Source organism: Macaca mulatta, chromosome 12, assembly GCF_049350105.2.
Source record: "Macaca mulatta isolate MMU2019108-1 chromosome 12, T2T-MMU8v2.0, whole genome shotgun sequence".
NCBI lineage: Eukaryota > Metazoa > Chordata > Mammalia > Primates > Cercopithecidae > Macaca > Macaca mulatta.
The window spans coordinates 108,974,500-108,995,873 of NC_133417.1; the positions used below are offsets into that span (position 1 = coordinate 108,974,500).

At 40.6% G+C, this 21,374-nt stretch overlaps 1 protein-coding gene across 3 annotated transcripts in view; it reads left to right on the forward strand.

Moving 5' to 3' along the window:
• CD28 (CD28 molecule) overlaps positions 1 to 8,536 on the forward strand; it is a 68,935-nt gene extending 60,399 nt beyond the window's left edge. For 2 of the 3 annotated variants that reach the window (XM_077956438.1, XM_015110721.3), the window contains exons 3-4: positions 45 to 169; positions 5,549 to 8,536. In XM_077956438.1, the coding sequence (XP_077812564.1) occupies positions 45 to 169; positions 5,549 to 5,677 (254 nt within the window). In that variant the 3' untranslated portion in view covers positions 5,678 to 8,536. 3 annotated transcript variants of the gene reach the window in all.
• Positions 8,537 to 21,374: the final 12,838 nt, after the last annotated feature.

Consider the following 21,374-nt stretch of genomic DNA (forward strand, 5'->3'; position numbering starts at 1 on the left):
TTGCTATTCCTGTATCATTTAACCCACTCTATTTTGTTTTTCAGGGAAACACCTTTGTCCAAGCCCCCTATTTCCTGGACCTTCTAAGCCCTTTTGGGCACTGGTGGTGGTTGGTGGAGTCCTGGCTTGCTATAGCTTGCTAGTAACAGTGGCCTTTTGTATTTTCTGGGTAAGAGAAGCAGCACTGCTTTTATGTAACTTTTCCACTGCACATGCAATCTGAACACATTCAAGAATTTTGTCTATGTGGTTTATTTTCTGTTTAATATATGATGATGATTTTCTTTTCCCCATGCTTGAGTAGGTTCTCTTTTAGCCCGTTCAACTCTATCTGAGATAAAAATCTGATATGAGTTAGATTTCCCAGAAGGCATTGAGTAGGTGGTGAGACAAAATAAGAAGCTAAATGGGCAAATTAGGGTAGAGGGATTAGGAGCAGTTGCCTTTTTTCTCTCCATTTTGCAATATAATTATGACACATAAAACAGTTTTAATGCATATATATGTATAAACACCTAGGCAACTTGGGAAGCTAGGCAACTGAAGCCAATGGACAATGCTGGCTTGATCAAAAATCATGAGAAACTTGGCTACTGAAATTGTGTATTCAAACCTAGCAAAGAAACTAGATCTGTTTATCTGAGTCATATTTTTTTCTCCTCTGAAGCAGTTGAATTGTGTGAGGCCAAGTATGGTGCTGTCATTATGAAACTATAATGGGAGTTAGAGTTTTCTGAGCTCTCACCACTGAATTGAAGTACCAACTTTTGCAAATGTTTACATAATAAATGTGGTGTATTTTTCTTTACCTTCCTCAACATTGAATTTTTGGCCTGGGTTTGAACATATTTTGATGAACGCATTTACAGTTAAGAACGTACCCCTGAGTGACACTTATTCATACTCAGAAACTTCTTAGGTACACAGTTATGGTACAGAATGTATTGACTCCATGTTGTCTTTGAATTTTTTTCTAGAAGTTACATGCATGGATGAGTCATTTCTTCAATGAGAAATGTATTCTCTTCAAGGATAAAAGACTATTTCTTTTCTTTCTTTTTTTTTTTTTTTTTTTTTGAGACGGAGTCTCGCTCTGTCGGCCAGGCTGGAGTGCAGTGGCTGGATCTCAGCTCACTGCAAGCTCCGCCTCCCGGGTTTACGCCATTCTCCTGTCTCAGCCTCCCGAGTAGCTGGGACTACAGGCGCCCGCCACCACGCCTGGCTAGTTTCCTGTATTTTTTAGTAGAGATGGGGTTTCACCGTGTTAGCCAGGATGGTCTCGATCTCCTGACCTCGTGATCCGCCCTTCTCGGCCTCCCAAAGTGCTGGGATTACAGGCTTGAGCCACCGCGCCCGGCCGATAAAAGACTATTTCTCTTGATAGTCTCCAAAAGACTATTTATCTTGATATTCTCCATTTGATATTAAGTACATTTGGTGCTTAATGAACGCTTATTGAATTGATGAATTGATAACCTCCAGAGAGGTCAAATTAAGGATTTAAATGAGTCTGCCTGAAGTATGATACTCATCTTTAAGGCATAATCCATATATTTACCTAATTCGTAGATGGGTCAGTGATTTCTGAAAGCCTTATCATGTGAAGTCATTCTGTTTACTATCAGCTTGATGACTGCAGGTACAGACCTGGATCCATAGTCATGCCTTCCTATTATCCAGTCTTAGATTCTTTTAGACTCTTCTTGGCCTATTGCCGAAGCTTACCTTTCAATTGTTTCCCACATGCTCCTTGCAATTCAGAAGACCCTAGGGCTCAGATGGACATTTGTCAGGCTGCCTGTTGCTTACTCTGTACTGCTGCAGGGTAGGAAAGAAAGTGGTCGCTTGTTCCTGGAAATTCTTTATACTAGGTATCATCTTAAGAATTTGCCTGGCTTGACTTCTGCAAGTTGCCCAACCCTGAAGGTGGGACTTTGGTATTGTAAAATATTGCCTGAATTCTGCCTCTGATGTTAGTTGACTACTTTCATCTTTCCAGATCTTAGTGTCTTCATCCAACTTAACTTTTAGCTTTGATCCTCCGTGGTGTTTGCTGCTAATTTTAGAGTTTTTAGAATTCTTAGTTCTTGTTTCTTCTTAATCTCTGGACATTGGCTTTTATGCCTACCATATGGCTTTTCAATCCTCTCATTGGGAATCTCAACTTTCTAACTTAAAGGCCAGGTGCAGTGGCCCTTTGGGTACCCCTCCAGGAAAGGCATTCCCCTGTGATATGCTGACCTAGGTCAAAGTAATTTACTAGCTCTGCGGAAAGTAGTTTTGAGAACTATTTTAACCTTCAGTGGCAGAGGACACTGCTCATTATTGAAAACTTATTATAAATATGCATTAGAATGTCAGTTACTATAATGAGACATCAATTTGCTGAGTGACTTGAGTCACCCAAAGGGACAAAAACAGCTTCTCACTTTCAATGAATTTAAACTGTTCGCTTTCGACTCAGACACATCACAGACACGCTGGGTTTTTCCTTGGCAGCACTACTAATTCCTAGTGAGATTCATCTTGCTTTGTTTTAAAAAAATTTATTTTTGTTTTACTTTGTCTTACAGACTCCCTGTGAATTGGGCAGGCCTGTCATTTGTGGCCTCTTATAGTCAATTCGGTTACCCAATAAAAACTACCACTTATCTGCATCTCAAACCTGTGTCTTTGTACTCTCTTACCAAAAGAGTATAAATACAAGTTTGTCTATATTTCATAGAATAACATAGTATTTTTACTCTGGGCTTATCTTTTCCTGCTGTTGCTGTTTAAGCAACAAGTACCTTGCTGAGCTGGGCATCTAGGCCATTATGGATCCCTGGAGTTTAGCTATTTCCTGGGTAATTTTCTGAGATCCTATTTTTGGCCGGTCTGCAGTGTGCCTTGATGTAAGTTGCTGTTTTCCGGAACTTCCTGAGGGCCTATGATATGCTACTGTAGGCAGTTCTGGGTTGAGTGGGTTTCTAGGCTGAGTGGGTTTCTGGGAGCAGCTGCAGATTCTATCTCAGTTCTTGACCTGATGTTGACATTTGAGTAAATAAAGAGCTCCCTTCGGTCAAGCTGTCACAGGCCAGCACCTGTCACTGTCTTTCAATTCTCCATTCACACAGCTGTGCTGGTAAAGCTGCCCGTTTTCCTAGTCTAAAGAAATCTTTTAAGAAAACATTATGTTCCCCACTGCAGATCACAATGTGAGGAATGTAGATAGTGTGTGTACAGGTAGTGTCTGCTTTGTATAATAATCCAGTAGATTCTTAAAGACCATGTACTTAAGTAGATTACCTTGCGTATGCCCTGTGTGTTGCTGCTGTTCCCAGGAAACAAGGGGGTAAGGCTGGCATGGGGAGAAGGGCAAAGGAGGAATGGTCCAGAAATCACATACCATTAGCTGACATTCACTGTTGAAGGGGTAGAGATGACATAGACACATAGGGTAGGTACTTCCTGCACACATATCACACATACTTGATACACATGGGTACCGTAGGTTCTTCATGGTATTTGTTCCCAGCCATGCATTTGTCATTTTCATCCCACTGCTGTGTTTAGAGTTAGGGTGATAGTAAGTCAGTCCACCATCGACAATCGCTTGAGGATAAGCATGGGAGTTGACTGCAACAGACCTTTCATTATCTTTACGTGCAATGTGAAGAACCTGAGAATCTAGACATCTTTATTATTATGGCCTCTCTACCAGCTGTGATTTGGTTTGGATGTCCAGAGGCAGAGGCTGACACTTGGAGGTTTGGCAAAGGGAGTCCGCAGGGTTGGAGTAAGTACTAAAAATGCTTCCCAGGTTATCAGCTGTTTTCTACATTCATCTGGGGACAGACATTTCCTTGGTCTTACCCCTGCCTTGTTGTGATCCTGTGCTCAAGACAGCTCTAGTCTTTCATTTACAGAAAAGATGTAGAACCAAAACAATTCTTCGTTGCAGAGGGCTACCCTGTGCATTGTAGGATGTTTAGCAGCATCTCTGACCTCTACCTAGTAGATGCCAGTAGCATCCCTCCCCGTTGTGATGATCCAAAATGTTTTTAGACTTCACTAAATGTCCCCTGGGACAGGGATTAAGGGAGCTTGAGGTGTCAAGGATGAGGTTAGGAGGGCTGTCTTGGGCAACTGTATATATGGTAGTGTCATTCACTCAGATGAGAAACACTAGTAAAAAAACCCAGCATTTTGGGGAAATCTTGAATTTATTTTAGACATGTTGAGTTTACAGTGGCTTTGAGGTTTAGTCCAGAGATATAAATTTGGGTGAGTAGGTGGTAATTGAAGCTGTGAATGTGGATGAGATTGCCTAGGGAAAGAGGATACAGTAGAGAAGAAGGCCTAGGACCAAGCAGTGAAAAATTCTAACAGCTGGTTAGAGAAGGATGAGCTTGCAAAGGAGGCAGGGAAGGAGTGACAAGACAGGTAGGATAAAAACTGGGATGTCATAGATGCAAAGAGAAATAGTATCACAAAAAGAAGAGAGTTATCAATAGTATAGAATGCTGCTGAGAGTTGAAGAAGGTGAGGACTTAAAACATGTTAGCTATGTTTAGTAACCTGGAGGTCAGTGTTTTTTCAAACCTTTCTTTAGCACTTACTCATGCCCCTTTGACGAGGAAGGTGTGAAGTGCTCAGGCAGGAGTGTATGGAAACAAAACCAGGGCTGAAATCATTCACTTATTTATTCATTTAGGTATCATGTCATTTATGTACAGCATATCTACTTAGGTATCGGCCTGTATGCCAGCAACTAGGCACCTTTGTCATAATAGAGAATTCTGAATCCAGAAATCTGATGGCTTTCTGTTTTTAGATGTTTTCTGGGTCATTTGTAAGAAATGTAAAATTTTACTATCACGTTGATCCAGAAATGATGCTCCTAACCCTTAGTCAAAAATTTTGCTAAGATTCATGGTGGGCAAAGTGATTGCCCTTATTTCCCTCACTTCTGGTGGAAATTCATCCTGAGGGAGCCAAGCCTATGAAAGAGAGATGAGTGACAGTATTGTCTTTATAGAAATACATACCCATAAAGAAATAGGAATGTGCTAGTTGTCTAGAACTGTAAATTGCCATTAGTTTGGACTCCATCTTTACAAATTTGTGATTATTCCAGACTCTGCAGGAGCTGAAGGTCCTCTTTGGTTAATTATGGAAAAACAGCTTGTTAAGCAAATGCTAATGTAAGAAGATCCAATGTGGGCAGGCTTAACCTAGTCAAAGGAGAAAGGGCCTTCAAGTGTATTTACATATCAATAGTGGATATGTTGATTAGTATGCATTTTGAATTCAGGTCAAATGACAGCATTGAGAGTAACAGGGACGCATTTCTCTAAAATACTTTCTTTGAGATTTTTTCGAGTTCAATGTGAAGAGTCAGTAGTTGGGTGTGATTAGTCATTACTGAAGTCCAGGGTGCTCAAAAAAGGTTAGTGTTTTAGTGTTTCTGTCATTTGACAGTTAATAATATCAACAGTTGTGTCCAAAGTCTTAGAACTCCTTCCATGATATTGTCCCTCCATACTGACACTTCTCTTTTCTGCAGATGAGGAGTAAGAGGAGCAGGCTCCTGCACAGCGACTACATGAACATGACTCCTCGCCGCCCCGGGCCCACCCGCAAGCATTACCAGCCCTATGCCCCACCACGCGACTTCGCAGCCTATCGCTCCTGACACGGACGCCTATCCAGAAGCCAGCCGGCTGGCAGCCCCCATCTGCTCAATATCACTGCTCTGGATAGGAAATGACCGCCTCATCTCCAGCCGGCCACCTCAGGCCCCCGTTGGGCCACCAATGCCAATTTTTCTCGAGCGACTAGACCAAATATCAAGATCATTTTGAGACTCTGAAATGAAGTAAAAGACATTTCTTGTGGCAGGCCAAGTCTTACAGTGCCATGACCCACATTCCAACTTACCACGTATTTATTGACTTGACTGAGAAGTTAGGGTAGAAAACAAAAAGGGAGTGGATTCTGGGAGCCTCTTTCCTTTCTCACTCATCAGAACATCTCAGTCAAGCAAAGTGTGGTATCCACAGACATTTTAGTTGCAGAAGAAAGGCTAGGAAATCATTCCTTTTGGTTAAATGGGTGTTTAATCTTTTGGTTAGTGAATTAAATGGGGTAAGTTAGAGTAGGGGGAGGGATAGGAAGACATATTTAAAAACCATTAAAACACTGTCTCCCACTCATGAAATGAGCCACTTAGTTCCTATTTAATGCTGTTTTCCTCTTAGTTTAGAGATATATAGACATTGTCTTTTATGAATTCTGATCATATTTAGTCATTTTGACCAAATGAGGGATTTGGTCAAATGAGAGATTCCCTCAAAGCAGTATCAGGTAAACCAACTTACTTTCCTCATTCCCTGCCATGAGACTTCAGTGTTAATGTTCACAATATACTTTCAAAAGAATAAAATAGTTCTCCTACACCAAGAAAGAATATGTCAGGAAATAAGGTCACTTTATGTCGAAATTATTTGAGTGCTATGGGACCTGGCGCAGTGGCTCATGTTTGTAATCCCAGCATTTTGGGAGGCCGAGGTGGGCAGATCACTTGAGGTCAGGACCAGCGTGGTCAAGATGGTGAAACCCCATCTGTACTAAAAGTACAAAATTCAGCTGGGCCTGGTGGCAGGCACCTATAATCCCAGCTACCCAGGAGGCTGAGGCATGAGAATCACTTGAACTTGGGAGGTGAAGGTTGCAGTGAGCCAAGATTGTGCCACAGCTCTCCAGCCTGGGTGACAGAGTGAGACTCTGTCTCAAACAACAACAACAACAAAACCAAATTTTTTTTTGAGTACTATGAAGGATTATTTGTTTAACAGTTCATCCCAATCAGACCAGGTAGGAGCTTTCCTGTTTCATATGTTTCAGGGTTGCACAGTTGGTCTCTTTATTGTCGTTGTGGAGATCCAAAGTAGGATGTGGAAAGAGTGTCCATAGGAGAAGTGAGAATACTGTGAAAAAGGGATGTTAGCATTCATTAAAGTATGAGGATGAGTCCCAAGAAGCTTCTTCGGAAGGAAGAGGAATGATGAAATTCTTGCCATGTGCTGAGGAGGTGGCCAGCATTAGGTGACAATCTTCCAGAGGGTGTCAGGCAGAAGGAGCCGTGGTGAGAGCTCCTTTACAGGGACTTTATGTGGTTTAGGGCTCAGAATTCCAAAACTCTGGGCTCAGCTGCTCCTGTAACATGGGAAAGTATTTTGGAATGTGTCTTTTAAGAGAACATCAAAGTTCTTAAGGGACTGGGTAAGGCCTGACTCTGAAGTGACTATGGATATTTTTCTGCCTACAGTTTGAGTCAACTAAAATATGCCTGGGGACCTTGAAGAATGGCCCTTCAGCAGCCCTCACCATTTGTTCATGCTTCAGTTAATTCAGGTGTTGAAGGAGCTTAGGTTTTAGAGGCACATAGACTTGGTTCAAGTCTTGTTAGTAGTTGAATAGCCTCAGGCAAGCCACTGTCCACCTAAGATGATGGTTCTTCAACTATAAAATGGAGATAATGGTCACTATATTCCTATAGTACAATCTCCATGAGGGCATGTCCCAAGTCTGTCTTTGTCTCTGCCTACCCCTGACATTTAGTAGTATGCCTGACATATTTAGCTATTGGTATTATTGCCATTTAGATAAATTATGTATAAAAATTAAACTGGGCAATAGCCTAAGAAGGGGGGAATATTGTAACACAAATTTAAACCCACTACGCAGGGATGAGGTGCTATAATATGAGGACCTTTTAACTTCCATCATTTTACTGTTTCTTGAAATAGTTTATCTTGTAATGGAATATAGGGCACCTCCCACTTTTATGTATAGAAAGAGGTATTTTAATTTTTTTTTTAATGTGAGGAGGGGAGGAGTAGGAATCTTGAGATTCCAGATAGAAAATACTGTACTTTGGTTGATTTTAAAATGGGCTTCCATTCCATGAATTTAATCAGTCCCAAGAAGATCAAACTCAGCAGTATTTGGGTGCTGAAGAACTGTTGGATTTGCCCTGCACCTATGCCACTTGCCAGCTTCTTGGGCACACAGTTATCCCACTTATCAGATTGTATTTGAAAATGACAGAGCTGGAGAGTTTTTTGAAATGGCAGTGGCAAATAAATAAATACTTTTTTTTAAATGGAAAGACTTGATCTATGGTAATAAATGATTTTGTTTTCTGACTGGAAAAGTAGGCCTACTAAAGATGAATCACACTTGAGATGTTTCTTACTCACTCTGCACAGAAACAAAGAAGAAATGTTATATAGGGAAGTCCGTTTTCACTATTAGTATGAACCAAGAAATGGTTCAAAAACAGTGGTTGGAGCAATGCTTTTATAGTTTCAGATATGGTAGTTATGAAGAAAACAATGTCATTTGCTGCTATTATTGTAAGAGTCTTATAATTAATGGTACTCCTGTAATTTTTGATTGTGAGCTCACCTATTTGGGTTAAGCATGCCAATTTAAAGAGACCAAGTGTACATTATGTTCTATATATTCAGTGATAAAATTACTAAACTACTATATGTCTGCTTTAAATTTGTACTTTAATATTGTCTTTTAGTATTAAGAAAAATATGCTTTCAGAAGAGATATGCTTCGCTTTGGCAATGAATCTGGAGAGAACTTGCTATTTAAAAGAGGTGTGGGGTAAATCCTTGTGTCAATCTCCAGTTTAGCCTTTTTTGAAAAAGCTAGAGTTTCAAATACTAATTTCACTTCAAGCGGGTTACATTTCTGGTTTGTTTGCTTGACTTCAGTCACAATTTCTTATTAGACCAATGGCTGACCTCTTTGAGCTGTCAGGTTAGGCTTACCTATGTGTTCTGTGTCATATGAGTGCTCAGAAATTTGAGAGAGATCCAACTTCAGCCTTGACCCCATCGGTCCCTCAGGTTAACAAACTGAGCCACCAGTCCTCAGGGCTATTTTAATGAGGATATTGGTGGTTAAATGGATGTCTCATCCCTTATCCCAGCCATTTGCACTGCCAGATGGGAACTATACCCGACCTGGATACTGATCCCAAAGTGCTAAAGTAAACTACATCCTGGAGATTAGAGATGGTGCCAATAATGGACCCAGAACCAGGATCTTGATTGCATAGACTTATTACTAATCCAGGTCAAAGACAGTGACATAGATTCTCTCAGACTCGGGGTGAGGGAGTTTGTGTTATCTGCAAGGCCATTTGAGGCTCAGGAAGTCTCTCTTTCCTATAGATAGATGCATACTTTCTGACATATACGAATGTGTCAGGAATACTCAACCAGCACAGGCATGTTCCTACCTCAGGGCCTTTACATGTCCTATTTACTCTGTCTGGAATGTCCTTCTGTAGATGACTTGGTTTGCCTCGTCACTCTTCAGGTCGTTGCTCAAGTGTCATCTTCTCCCCTAGTTAAACTCCCCCATACGCTGTCTGCTTTCCTTGCTTATTTTTCTCCATAGCATTTTACCATATCTTACATTAGACATTTTTCTTATTTATTTATGGTTTATAAGCTTCATGAGGCAAATAACTTTGCTTTGTTTCTTGCTGTATCTCCAGTGCCCAGAGCAGTGCCTGGTATATAATAAATATTTATTGACTGAGTGAATAAGTTTTACACGGCCTTATGTAACGGTCAGTCTAAATGTTATAATCATACTTTGAGAGGGAGAAAGCCAGTTCTATTTTCTACTTTCCTGTTAAGAAGTCCAAAAATTCATTTTATTAAAAAAAACAGGAGGTAAAATATATACACAGCCAAATCTGGTGAAAGAAAATCTGATGCGTATAAGTTCATTTATGTTTTAGAAATTTTTGTGCAGTGAGGAAAACCAATACTGTTAGAAAATTCATGCCAACTAAGCCACTGTCAGGAGTAAATTGATTTTCCATTGAAGCCCCCAAATTCCCTCTTAATGGAGTATTGGTTATGTCTTAAACATATCTTTAGCTTAAGACTTCTGAAAATGTTGTCTTTGTAGTTAAAATCCCATCCCACTAGTGACCTGCTGCTCTTTTTTCTGGGGTGATTTTACCCCCAACAAATTCTATAAATACTTTCTCTGACTCTGATTCAAAAAGTGCTCACAAATGGAAATGCTGGGGACAGAAAATTTCAACTTCTTCACCTGTCATACTCATATCATAGCTGAACACTCTAATAGCGTGCACACACACACACACACACACACACACACACACACACACACCCCTATCATCTTGTGGGTAGGGGAAGGGAAAGGTGGTTGAACAACAGACACAAGAGCTGGTCTAATAATTCATGCAGCACCTTCTGTTTCCTTCGTTGAAATTTTGCTCTGAAAGTGACTCAGAGTCAATTAAATCGGTGTGCAATGAGTTCATCTCTAAACTGATTCTTTTCTTTGGTGAAATGAAGCTTATTAAACTTAATAAAGGTAATTAAACTTGAAAAAGATGAGCTTATATGTCTCTTACTACTCCAAGAAAGACTGAACTCAGCTGGTTACTCATGGATAGTTCAATAAGACAAATCAAATCAATTGGAAAGGATCAAGGTGGGTAAAAAAAAAAAAAAAAAAAAAAGTCAGCTATTAAATGAATCTGCTCAATAAGCACTCCTTTACTGTGCTAGTAAAAATAGTGTAACCCACTTCTGTAAAAAGGTTCTAGTACCTTGAAACTCAAGTTCAAAACAAAATAAAATGCAAACTTTGCTTCATCTAACACCTCCCACCACATTCTAGCTACTCAACTGGGTGAATATTGTAATTGTCCACAACCCTGAATTCACTTTTTCCCTCCAGTATGATAAAACAGATTGATTCCTTTTTTAAAGCAATACCCTTTCTTCTCTCCCATCTTGTCGGGATCAGAGATAATGGATAGGTGAGAAAAAATTAAAGAAACTTCTGGATCCATTGTAATGGGGACCTAACCATCACACTGTGCAGCAGCAAATGGGATGGTCTGGAAAGCAGACCAGAACCTTGTCTGGTAACTTTGCTTCTAATGTCTGTTTGTGTTTCCTAAACTGAAGCTTAACTCTTGCCTTTTTGACAGTAGTGCTCATAAGAAAGTTTGGGCCTGGGCATGGTCACTCATGCCTGTAATGTCAGCAATTTGGGAGGCTAATGCAGGAGGATCACTTGAGTCTAGGAGTTCAAGACCAGCTTGAGCAACATAGGGAGATCCTGTCTCTATTAAAAAAAAAAAAGAAAAAAAATTAGCCAGACATGATGGTGCAGGCCTGTAGTCCCAGCTACTTAGGAGGCTGAGGCTGCAGTGAACTGGGATCACACCCCTTCAAGAACACATGTGAATGGTGGGGCCTCTCGGCTTTCCCTGATTTGGCATCCCAGAAGAAATATGTGCTTTCTCTTTGAAGATTCACAGGATCCTAGCACTTAGAAACCAAGGCCACTGTCCAGAGCAGAAAGTCACACACTTTCTCAGAGTGACTTTTGTTCATTTCAGGGTGTTGACACTGGGCCCAACACTTGAAAATTGCTTGAGATGATCAATTGCTTGAGGTGATCAAAGAATATATCAGCTCTTCCAAGCTGACCTCATTCTTGGTGCAACTCTCAGGGCCAGAATGTGTGCTTCCCGAAGCTCATTTTCCTAGCTGGTTTGCCTGTTGAAACTCTATGAAAGACCCTTGAATGCTAGGAATTTGAAGGGACAAAAAGTTGAAGAAAGGTGAATGGATTTCAGGGTGGGAGTGGACTGGATTTTACTCTCACTTCATCAGGCAGAGCTATCTCAATGATAGATTGAAACTCTCCTCTGGCTCCAAAGAACAAATCATGAGCTGGGTGGAAATGTCAGTTGAGAAGAAGAGCAGCAAACAGCTTTGTTTTCCTATAGTTGTGGTTTTACATGGTGATGATGACACACGAAGATGAAAATGTGCAGCATGAACTCCAGTTGTTATCTGAGTGAGCATCTCTGCCAACACTGAAGGATATGTGTGGGTGTCACCTGAAAACAAAGAGAGAGAGAGAGAAAAAGAAGAAAAGGAGGCCCTGTTTCGGAAAGAAGAGCCAGTTAATCAAAGATCAACAGTGACAAGTGGTGCTGTTTATTTCATGAGCTTTATATTTGATTTCCTTCCTTGCTAATCTCCATGTCTGAATTTAGTCTCTGTACTAAATATATTTGCATCTGGTGACTGAGGAAGGGGTGGAAAAGGTGACCTTGAATGGGCATCAGGGTAGTTACCATAATTATTTAGTCATTTCTTCAGTCTCTTGGGCACATACTTAGCTTCCCAAGTGGGGGTTCCTGCTAACTTTTGAGAACCTGTGACATATTACATAGGGCAGACAAACTTTAGGTTTTTGTTGGGGACCCTCTTTTATCCCCAACCCTATGCAATGCTTCTTTCATTTGCTTTATGTTTCTCCTTCCTCTCTTCTACTTCATTCATTCTAGAACTAGTTAATGGGCACCTGCCCAGCACTAAGATGTGGGCTAGGTACAGGGATGTGGCATTGAGCAGCACAGATACTACCTCCACACTTCCGAAGTGTAGAATGTCTGCTTTGTATATTACTTCAGGTTTTTTTCTTCTTTTCCTGTCCCATATATCCTGCCTCTAGGGGTAACCACTTAGTCTTGATTTTGGGACTTAGGTCTTAATGTGGCTACTTGATAGCCTTTGTTGGTTTGCCTGAAATTGATTTCTTTGACATGTTCCTATTTAACATCTCTAACTCTTTCAACGTCATAGACCAGGAATTGGCAAATTTTTTTCTGTTAAGGGCCAGATAGTAAATATTTTAGGCTTTGTGACTATACTGTCTCCTATAAATAATCAGTTTTGCCATTATAGTGTGAAAGCAGCCATAAACAATATATAAACAAATCAGCATGGCTGCATTCCAATAAACCTTTATTTATGGATATTGATATGTGAAGTTCGTGTGCTTTTCATGTCATGCAATATTACTTTTCTTTTGTTTTTTTCCCCTAACCATTTATACTTGGAAAATCAATTTTTAGCTCATGGGCTGTACAAAGGCAGGTGGTGGGCTGGACATAGCTTACGGGCTACGGTTTGCTGATCCTTGACTTAGATCTAAGCCACAACCTTAGCTATAAGCTTATTTTTGAGTTCTACATTTTTAGGGCCAGAAGGAATCAGTTTGAATGTGTGTAAAGGCTTCTTGGGAGTGATGAGAGTCAAGTATCTCTTTTGAAAGAAGGACATGGATCAATAAAGAAGAAGGAAGAGCTTTCATCTAAGGAAAGCTATTTGAGGTAGAAGAAATGGGAAGTTATAAGCAAAGGGAATGAGAAGCTGTTTCAGGATGACAGAGTCTTCTCTATATTATTATTATTATTATTAATTTTGACAGCGTCTTGGCTCACTGCATCCTCTGCCTCTCGGGTTCAAGCGATTCTCATGCCTCAGTCTCCCGAGTAGCTGGGACGACAGGCACATGCCACCACTCCCGGCTAATTCTTTTATTTTTTATTTTTATTTTTATTTTTTAGTAGAGATGAGGTTTCACCATGTTGGCCAGGTTGGTCTCAAACTCCTGGCCTCAAGTGATCCGCCCACCTCGGCCCCCCAAAGTGCTGGGATTACAGGCGTGAGCCACTGTGCCCAGCCTATATTATTGATGAAAGCCTAAACGCCTTGGGAACTGTTGTTACTCTTTTCTCAAGTCCTTTCTACTCTTTTCCTTCTTTTCTAGGCATCACATCCTTATAATCTCCAAGGAAACAATTTTTTTTTCTTTTTCTTTTTCTTTTCTTCTTTTTTTTTTTTTTTTTAGACAAGAGTCTTGCTCTGTCGCCCAGGCTGAAGTGCAGTGGTGTGATCTCGGCTCACTGCAAGCTCTGCCTCTCAGGTTCACGCCATTCTCCTGCCTCAGCCTCCCAAGTAGCTGGGACTACAGGCGCCCACCACCACGCCTGGCGAATTTTCTGTATTTTTAATAGAGACGGGGTTTCACCGTGTTAGCCAGGATGGTCTCAATCTCCTGACCTCGTGATCCACCTGCCTCGGCCTCCCAAAGTGCTGGGATTACAGGCGTGAGCCACTGTGCCCGGCCAGGAAACAAATTTCTATGCACAGAAGGGAAGGGGCAGGAAATGGTCTGTGTCGGATGTCATGAACCGGCTTGACTTCCCTGCTAATTCTTCCCTACATAGTATACCCAAATCCAACTCGGGGTGGGTAGAGAAGAGATCAGAAGCAGCTCTCTCTGAATTGGCCTCCCACTTTCTACCTATCTCATTTTCTCAATCTGTACTTGGCCACCATTTGTGGGTGGCCAAAAGTAACCCCTCATGAATCTACATTAAGGCTCAGCATTTCACAAGCAGCTGATGAAATCAGTATTACTCAGATCAGAAAGGCACCGACCTAACCCTTACCATCCCTTGCCCCCATTCCTCACTCTGGTCTTGTTATACCCAAGGTACAAATCGTTCCTGGAAGCAGCCCAGCATATGGGGGCACTCTAAGTCATACACCTATTCACACCATCTGGGCAATTTAAAAATAGGGCCAAAGGGAGCATTTAGCCTGGTCTGTCCAGCCGAGATCAGGAAATTGCCTCTAAAAGGTTGGATGATTAAGATTATTGTGCCAACAGTCTAGGATGTCAGTAATGAAAAAAACTTCTGGCAGAATGAATTCTCCTGACTTTACACGTGGTGTTCCAGTTCCGAGTTGGGGTGAACAGCTTCGGGAAATCCCAAGATTTTTCTACTCCAGAAAATAGTACTACTACGTACATTTATGCATTGTGTGCCTTGCACAAAGGCCCCTAGTGAAGGGAATGGAGGGGGCTGAAATCTAGTCAAGCTCCCCTTATCAAGCTCTGCACCTGCTTAATGAAGAGAGGGCGCCTTCTCTAATGCCCTCATGTATAGGCTATTGAGGCCCTGATAGAATGCTAGCCTTTCTGCCATTTGGTTACTGAGCTTTGTAGAAGCTATATCCCCATTCTCAAAGCAGGAATTTTCTAGGATGAGTAATAGTTAAAACAAAATAAAACTACCCCTTTCCCCACAAAATGGAATGGTTCTAAATATCACAAAAATTTATCTCCTCGGTCCCTTCTTTAGTCTTTCCTTCATCTTAGCTCTGCATGCTTTAATTTAGTTGGTTGGTTTTTCTTGACTTACATTGGGTGGGTTTGTCTTTGGGGAGTAATGAGGAGAAGAAACTTCCTAGTTCATGTCCTAGTTAGGCTCTTAGAAGAAAAACAAAAAATGTTTTTGTGACCTGAAGAATACTAGGTGATATAGCTTGGATATTTGTCCTCTCCAAATCTCATTTTGAAATTTGATCCCCAGTGTTGGAGATGGGGTCTAGCGGGAGGTGTTTGGGTCATGGGGGCGGATCCCTCATGAATGACTTGGTGCCATTCTTTTGGGATTCAGTGAGTTCTTGCTGTTAGTTTCCGGGAGATCTGGTTGTCAAAAAGAGTCTGGCATCTTATTCAGTGCCTCCCTTCTCCCCTGACTATTTCTCTCCCTTTCTCACTCTCTCTTTCTCTGTCTCACTTCCTGCCATGTGATCTTTACACACCAGCTCCCCCTCCCCCTTCTGCCATGACTGGAAGCTTCCTGAAGTCCGTGACAGAAGCAGAATAGAGTGCTATACTTCTTGTACAGCCTGCAGAACTATGTTCCAAATAAACCTCTTTTTGTTATAAATTACCCAGTCTCAGGTATTCCTTTATAGCAATGCAAATGGACTAAGACACTGGGCTTGGGGTTAGTTTTGGGGATGTACCTAGAACCCTTCAGTTAATGTAGTCTACTCTTATTTCCTAGTTATCAGTACATGAGGGGGCCAGACTAAAGAACCTCAGCCACTCCAGCCTGGGCGACAGAGCGAGACTCCGTCTCAAAAAAAAAAAAAAGAAAAAAAAAATTCAAAGTATACTTATATTTAAAATTTTCTTCTAATGAAATGTTATCATAAGACCAAAGTAGATGTACTGGACCTGGATCTTCATCCTTTCAGTCTCTCCTTGATTTTGGCAGTGGCACCTCAGGCAACAATTGATCTTCTCTGGGGGTCCTGGGATAACACATTAGCTTCTAGAATGGCTTGGGGATTTCCTGCGTGTGTCCTATAAAAAGGACACAAACGGGCCACACATGTGTTCAGTCTAGTGATGGGCACTGAGAAGGACAGAAGGAGATTTGACATAGTTTTGACCTTAGCAATTTACTACGTGGTTGGGGAAATAACTGATCGTAAAGGTAGTATATACGAAGATCTAATTAAGTGATGAACAATTCCAGTTCAGAGGTGAAAGACTATTGTGGACTGGAATTCCAATCTGGCCCTGAAAAGCAATACACAGCTTTTCAAACTTGTGGGAAATAGAATAGCTTTGAGAACAAGTACTTGCATTTTTAATTTTTAGAAATACTGCCAATTTGCTTTGCACAGAGGTTACAATGATACACACTCCCACCAGTCACGTATGAGACAGCCTTTTACCCTATTTATTCTCATTAACACAGTGTAATCAACGTGTTTGATCTTTGCCAATTTGATAGTTTGAAATGATATTTTATCATTGAGTTGATTTGCATTTCATTTTTATGAAACAAATTCATCATATTTTCATTTCTCATAAGAGTCATTTTTATTTTTTTCTGTGAACTGTCTACTCATATCCTCTGTCTATTTTTTTCCAGTTGTATTGTCAGCTTTTTAATGTAGAATCACTTCAAAGAAACTATTCCTTTGCTTGTAACTCCTTCATTTTAGAGATGAATAGATGTAAGATGTAAGCTTATTGTTTCTTTGTTTATTCATCAGCATTTATTAAGTATCCATTCCATGCCAGGCACTGCACTTGTCACAGGAGCTAGATATAGATCCTGTCCTCAAGAAGCTAAGCTCCCAGGCTATGGGAGACAAAGCTTTTCACATGGTTTTCAGGTCTATGATAGAGCTCTACATAGTGAATTATTGTGGCTCAAAGGTGGGGCATCATCTAACTGTGCAAGGAGTTGGGGAGGCTCAGGAAAGTATTTGTAGATGAGAGCAGCTGAATCTTAAAGAACAAGGGAGGCTTAGGCAAGTGATGAAGAAGGGAATTACATTTCAGGTAGAGAGACTAACTTGTGCAAAAGCACAAGCACAATGCCTTTGAGGAGTTCAATGTGTGAATTCCGGATGGCTGGAGAGTAGGTTAAGTACAAGAGAATATAAGAGATGAGACCACCTGTATTAAGACAAACTCTTTATTCCGAGGAAGTTGGGGCTTATCCCAAGGGCAAGGGGAAGCTAATACAATATATAATTTTAAAAATTTGCTTTAAAATTATTATTTGTAATATATAACCAATAATCTTACATTGCAGAAAGCTACAAAATGAAAACTAAATGTCTTCCTCCTCCTTGTCCCCTGTCCCACATTTCTATTTTTCAGAGGTTACCACTTTTAACAGTTTCCATTTACCTCCATAACTCTCAATATGTTTATATCCCTGTTTCTTGATTTGTCAAACCGAACAGTATTTACAGACTCTCCACTATGAAGATGAAGAATTCAGCTCACTTTTACTAACTTCTACCCTTCCAATTTTTTGGAAGGTTTTAAGCACAAGAGGGACCTGATTAAATTTGCATTTTGGAAAGATTATTTTGCTAGCAATGTGAGGAGTGGTTCAACAGCTGTTGCAGTAAATCAAAGAAGAACATGAGTTGAAGGGATGCATTAGTGGAAGGTACTTAGAGGACAGAAAGGTGAGGACCACTGGCAGACTAGAAGATAGGGGGAAGGAGAAGGTCACTCCTTGGTTTTATTTATTTATTTATTTTTTGGAGATGGAGTCTTGCTCTGTCACCCAGGCTGGAGTGCAGTGGCACAATCTCAGCTCACTGCAACCTCCACCTCCTGGGTTAAAGCAATTCTCCTGCCTCAGCCTCCTAAGTAACTGGGATTACAGGTGGATGCCACCATGTCCAGCTAATTTTTGTATTTTTAGTAAAGATGGGTTTCACCATGTTGGCCGGGCTGGTCTTGAACTCCTGACCTCAGGTGATCCACCCGCCTCAGCCTCCCAAAGTGCTGGGATAACATGCGTGAGCCACTGTAGCCAGCCACTCCCTGGTTTTAGACTGGTGCAGGTGGTACTTACACTCTCTAAGCTAGAGATGCAGGAGGAGAAATTAATTTTAGTAGGGGGCATGATGGTGAATTTCACTTTGGACACGTTGAATTTGACATGTTTGTGAGAATCCAGGTGGAGATGCCTTATGATGCAGCTGTACAACTAATAGAGTTGTGGCACTCAGGAGTGAGCAGAGGCTAGAGAGATAGATCTATGAGCCAGTCCTCAATGTATAGTTTATTCATTTTCTCATTCATTTAATAAATATTTATTGAATACCATCTATGAGCTATATGCTGGGTATAAAATGATGAGAGAAGAAATAAATTTCCTCACCTCATGGAGCTTTTAAGCTGGCAGAGGAGACAGACATTAACACAGAAACTCACAAATACATATGCAATTATGGACTGTGGTAGGTGCTACAAAAAAGAATATAGGCTTATGTGATAGAATAACAGCATGCACCGAATTTAGACTGGGGCCTGGGAGGGAAATAGATGGGCAGGCAAAGCTTCTTTATACCTAGATCTGCCAGGTGCAGAAGAGTTAAAGAAGCCATGTGCAGAGGACATTTTGAAGTGGAGGTCATGGTCAGGACCAGCCATAATCTTTGTGGAGCTTAGGATAAAGTCCAATCAACGGAGACCCACTAAATATCTAGACATCATCAATCAAGAGAGCTAAGTGTGATTACATATGTTCTATTCCCCTATTTTGAAAAATATGTCTTTTTGATGACAAATAGAAAACTACACGTAAAGTAAAACTGAAAGTTGGCAAAATATCAATGACAATTGAATTTAGTTATTATCACACACGTCCGGGTCTTCTGTTAATGGGTTGAGATGATTGTATGAGCAATAAAATTAAGACAGATACAATATTCAGTTTCTTGAACTGGGTGCTGATTACTATTCACTCTGCAAATTTTCTGAGCTGTATATGTATGACTTGTGTACTTTTCTGTATTTACTATTCCATAGCAGAAGATTTAAAGGATTTATCAAATATTTATGTCATAACATTTACTTATTTATTTATCTATTTTTTTGAGACAGAATTTCTTTCTTTCTTTTTTTTTTGAGATGGAGTCTCGCTCTGTCGCCCAGCCTGGAGTGCAGTGGCGTGATCTCGGCTCAGTGCAAGCTCCGCCTCCCGGGTTCATGCCATTCTCCTGCCTCTGCCTCCCGAGTAGCTGGGACTACAGGCGCCCGCCACCATGTGTGGCTAATTTTTTTGTATTTTCAGTAGAAATAAGGTTTCACCGTGTTAGCCAGGATGATCTCGATCTCCTGACCTCGTGATCCACCCGCCTCGGCCTCCCAAAGTGCTGGGATTACAAGTGTGAGCCACCACACCCAGCCTTGAGACAGAATTTCACTCTTGTTGACCAGGCTGGAGTGCAGTGGCATGATCTTGGGTCCCTGCAGTCTCTGCCTCTCAGGTTCTAGCAATTATCCTGCCTCAGCCTCCGGAATAGCTAGGATTACAGGCACCTGCCACCATGCCCATCTAGTTTTGTATTTTTTTAGTAAAGACAGGGTTTTGCTGTGTTGACCAGGCTGGTCTTGAACTCCTGACCTCAGGTGATCCACCTGCCCGCCTCGGCCTCCCAAAGTGCTGAGATTACAGGCATGAGCCACTGTGCCTGGCCCATAAAATTTATTTTTCTTGCCTTTATTTCAGTATAAATAACACAGTCTAATCAAGATTTTTCCATATAATTTGTGCATTATTGACTTAATACTATTATAAATTAAACAAGTTTTCTTTGTTCATTGTAGTTGTTAGTCTCAATTGAGATTGTGCCTTTATCTCAAACAACCAGAAAATAGTCTAGAGAAATTAGTTTCAGGATTATTTATAGGTGAATCTTTTCCTTCATATCCTTGCAAATGGTTTTGTGTTTTGTTCTAATTTCTTTATGTTTTGTTGAAATGCTACTTTAGTTTCAGTTTTTAACATGTATTTTTTATGCAGAAAACTCATTCGCTCTAAAATAAAAATTAAATTTCTTTTTAAAATAAAATATTCACATTTAGATTTGTTTCTTTTTGTAATAGTAAATGGTAACAATTCATATCAAATAACTAGAGCTAGAACTAATACAGAAGTCATTTCATTTTCTGACAAAGACTGCAATTTGTTCTTTGAGGATCTTCTGTTGTTTTACTTATCTTCGCTAATGCATTCTATAGCTTATTTAAGTTAAATCTAGTTGCTTTAATAGTGTTTGTTGGCATTCCCATCTATCTTAGTCGGTCTGGACTGCCGTAACAAATTACCATAAGCTAGTTGCTTAAACAACAGAGATTTATTTCTCACAGTTCTGGAGGCTGGGAAGTCCAAGATCCAGTGTCTAGTGAGGGCCTGCTTCCTGGTTTGCAGATGGTCATCTTGTGGTACCTTTATAGGGTATGAAATAGAGAGAGGAAGCAAGCTCTTTTGAGTCTCTTCTTAGAAGAGCACTAATTTCATCATGAGAGCCTCACCCAAATGACCTACCTACCTCCTAAAGTCCTCACCTCCTAATAGCACTCCATTGGGGGTTAGGGTTTCAACATATGAATTCTGTGGGACACAAACATGTGGTCTGTAACAGTCATGTTTTCAAAAGCAATTGTAAGGTCAAATTTGAATCTTTCATCAAGATTTCTATCTGTTGGCAGATTCATAAAATATTGTGTGTAATCTTTGAATTTTTCTAAAGAACATTGTCATTATCAGCATATTTGAAATCATGTCTCCTAGTGCCAAATACAAATGATGAGTCATATGTGCCTTCTGTATTTTTAGGCCAAAATTCTGACATATGTACATTGTTATGTACATTCTTTCCAACCATGGTATTGCCATTCTCATAGGCTTTCCTTTGATAATTAAAAAACAAAACAAAACAACATTAAAAGGCCAGGCATGGTGGCTCATGCCTGTAATCCCAGCACTTTGGGAGACCAATGCGGGTGGATCACCTGAGGTCAGGAGTTCAAGACCAGCCTGGCCAACATGGTGAAACTCCATCTCTACTAAAAATACAAAAATTAGCTGGGCGTGGTGGCACGCGCCTGTATTCCTAGCTACTTGGGAGAGTGATCGAATAGAAAAAAGAGTATCATTTCTCTCAGCTTCAGCCTGAAAAGTCTCGGGGAACTATTTTGACTTGTTCACCTTACATCAAATGCCAATGGGGAGGAGTCTTTTATGGAAGAAGGGTAAAAGCCTACAGACATGATTTCTGGAAAAATAATTGTCTGCTGAGCTGCTGCCCCATTTTTATCTAAGA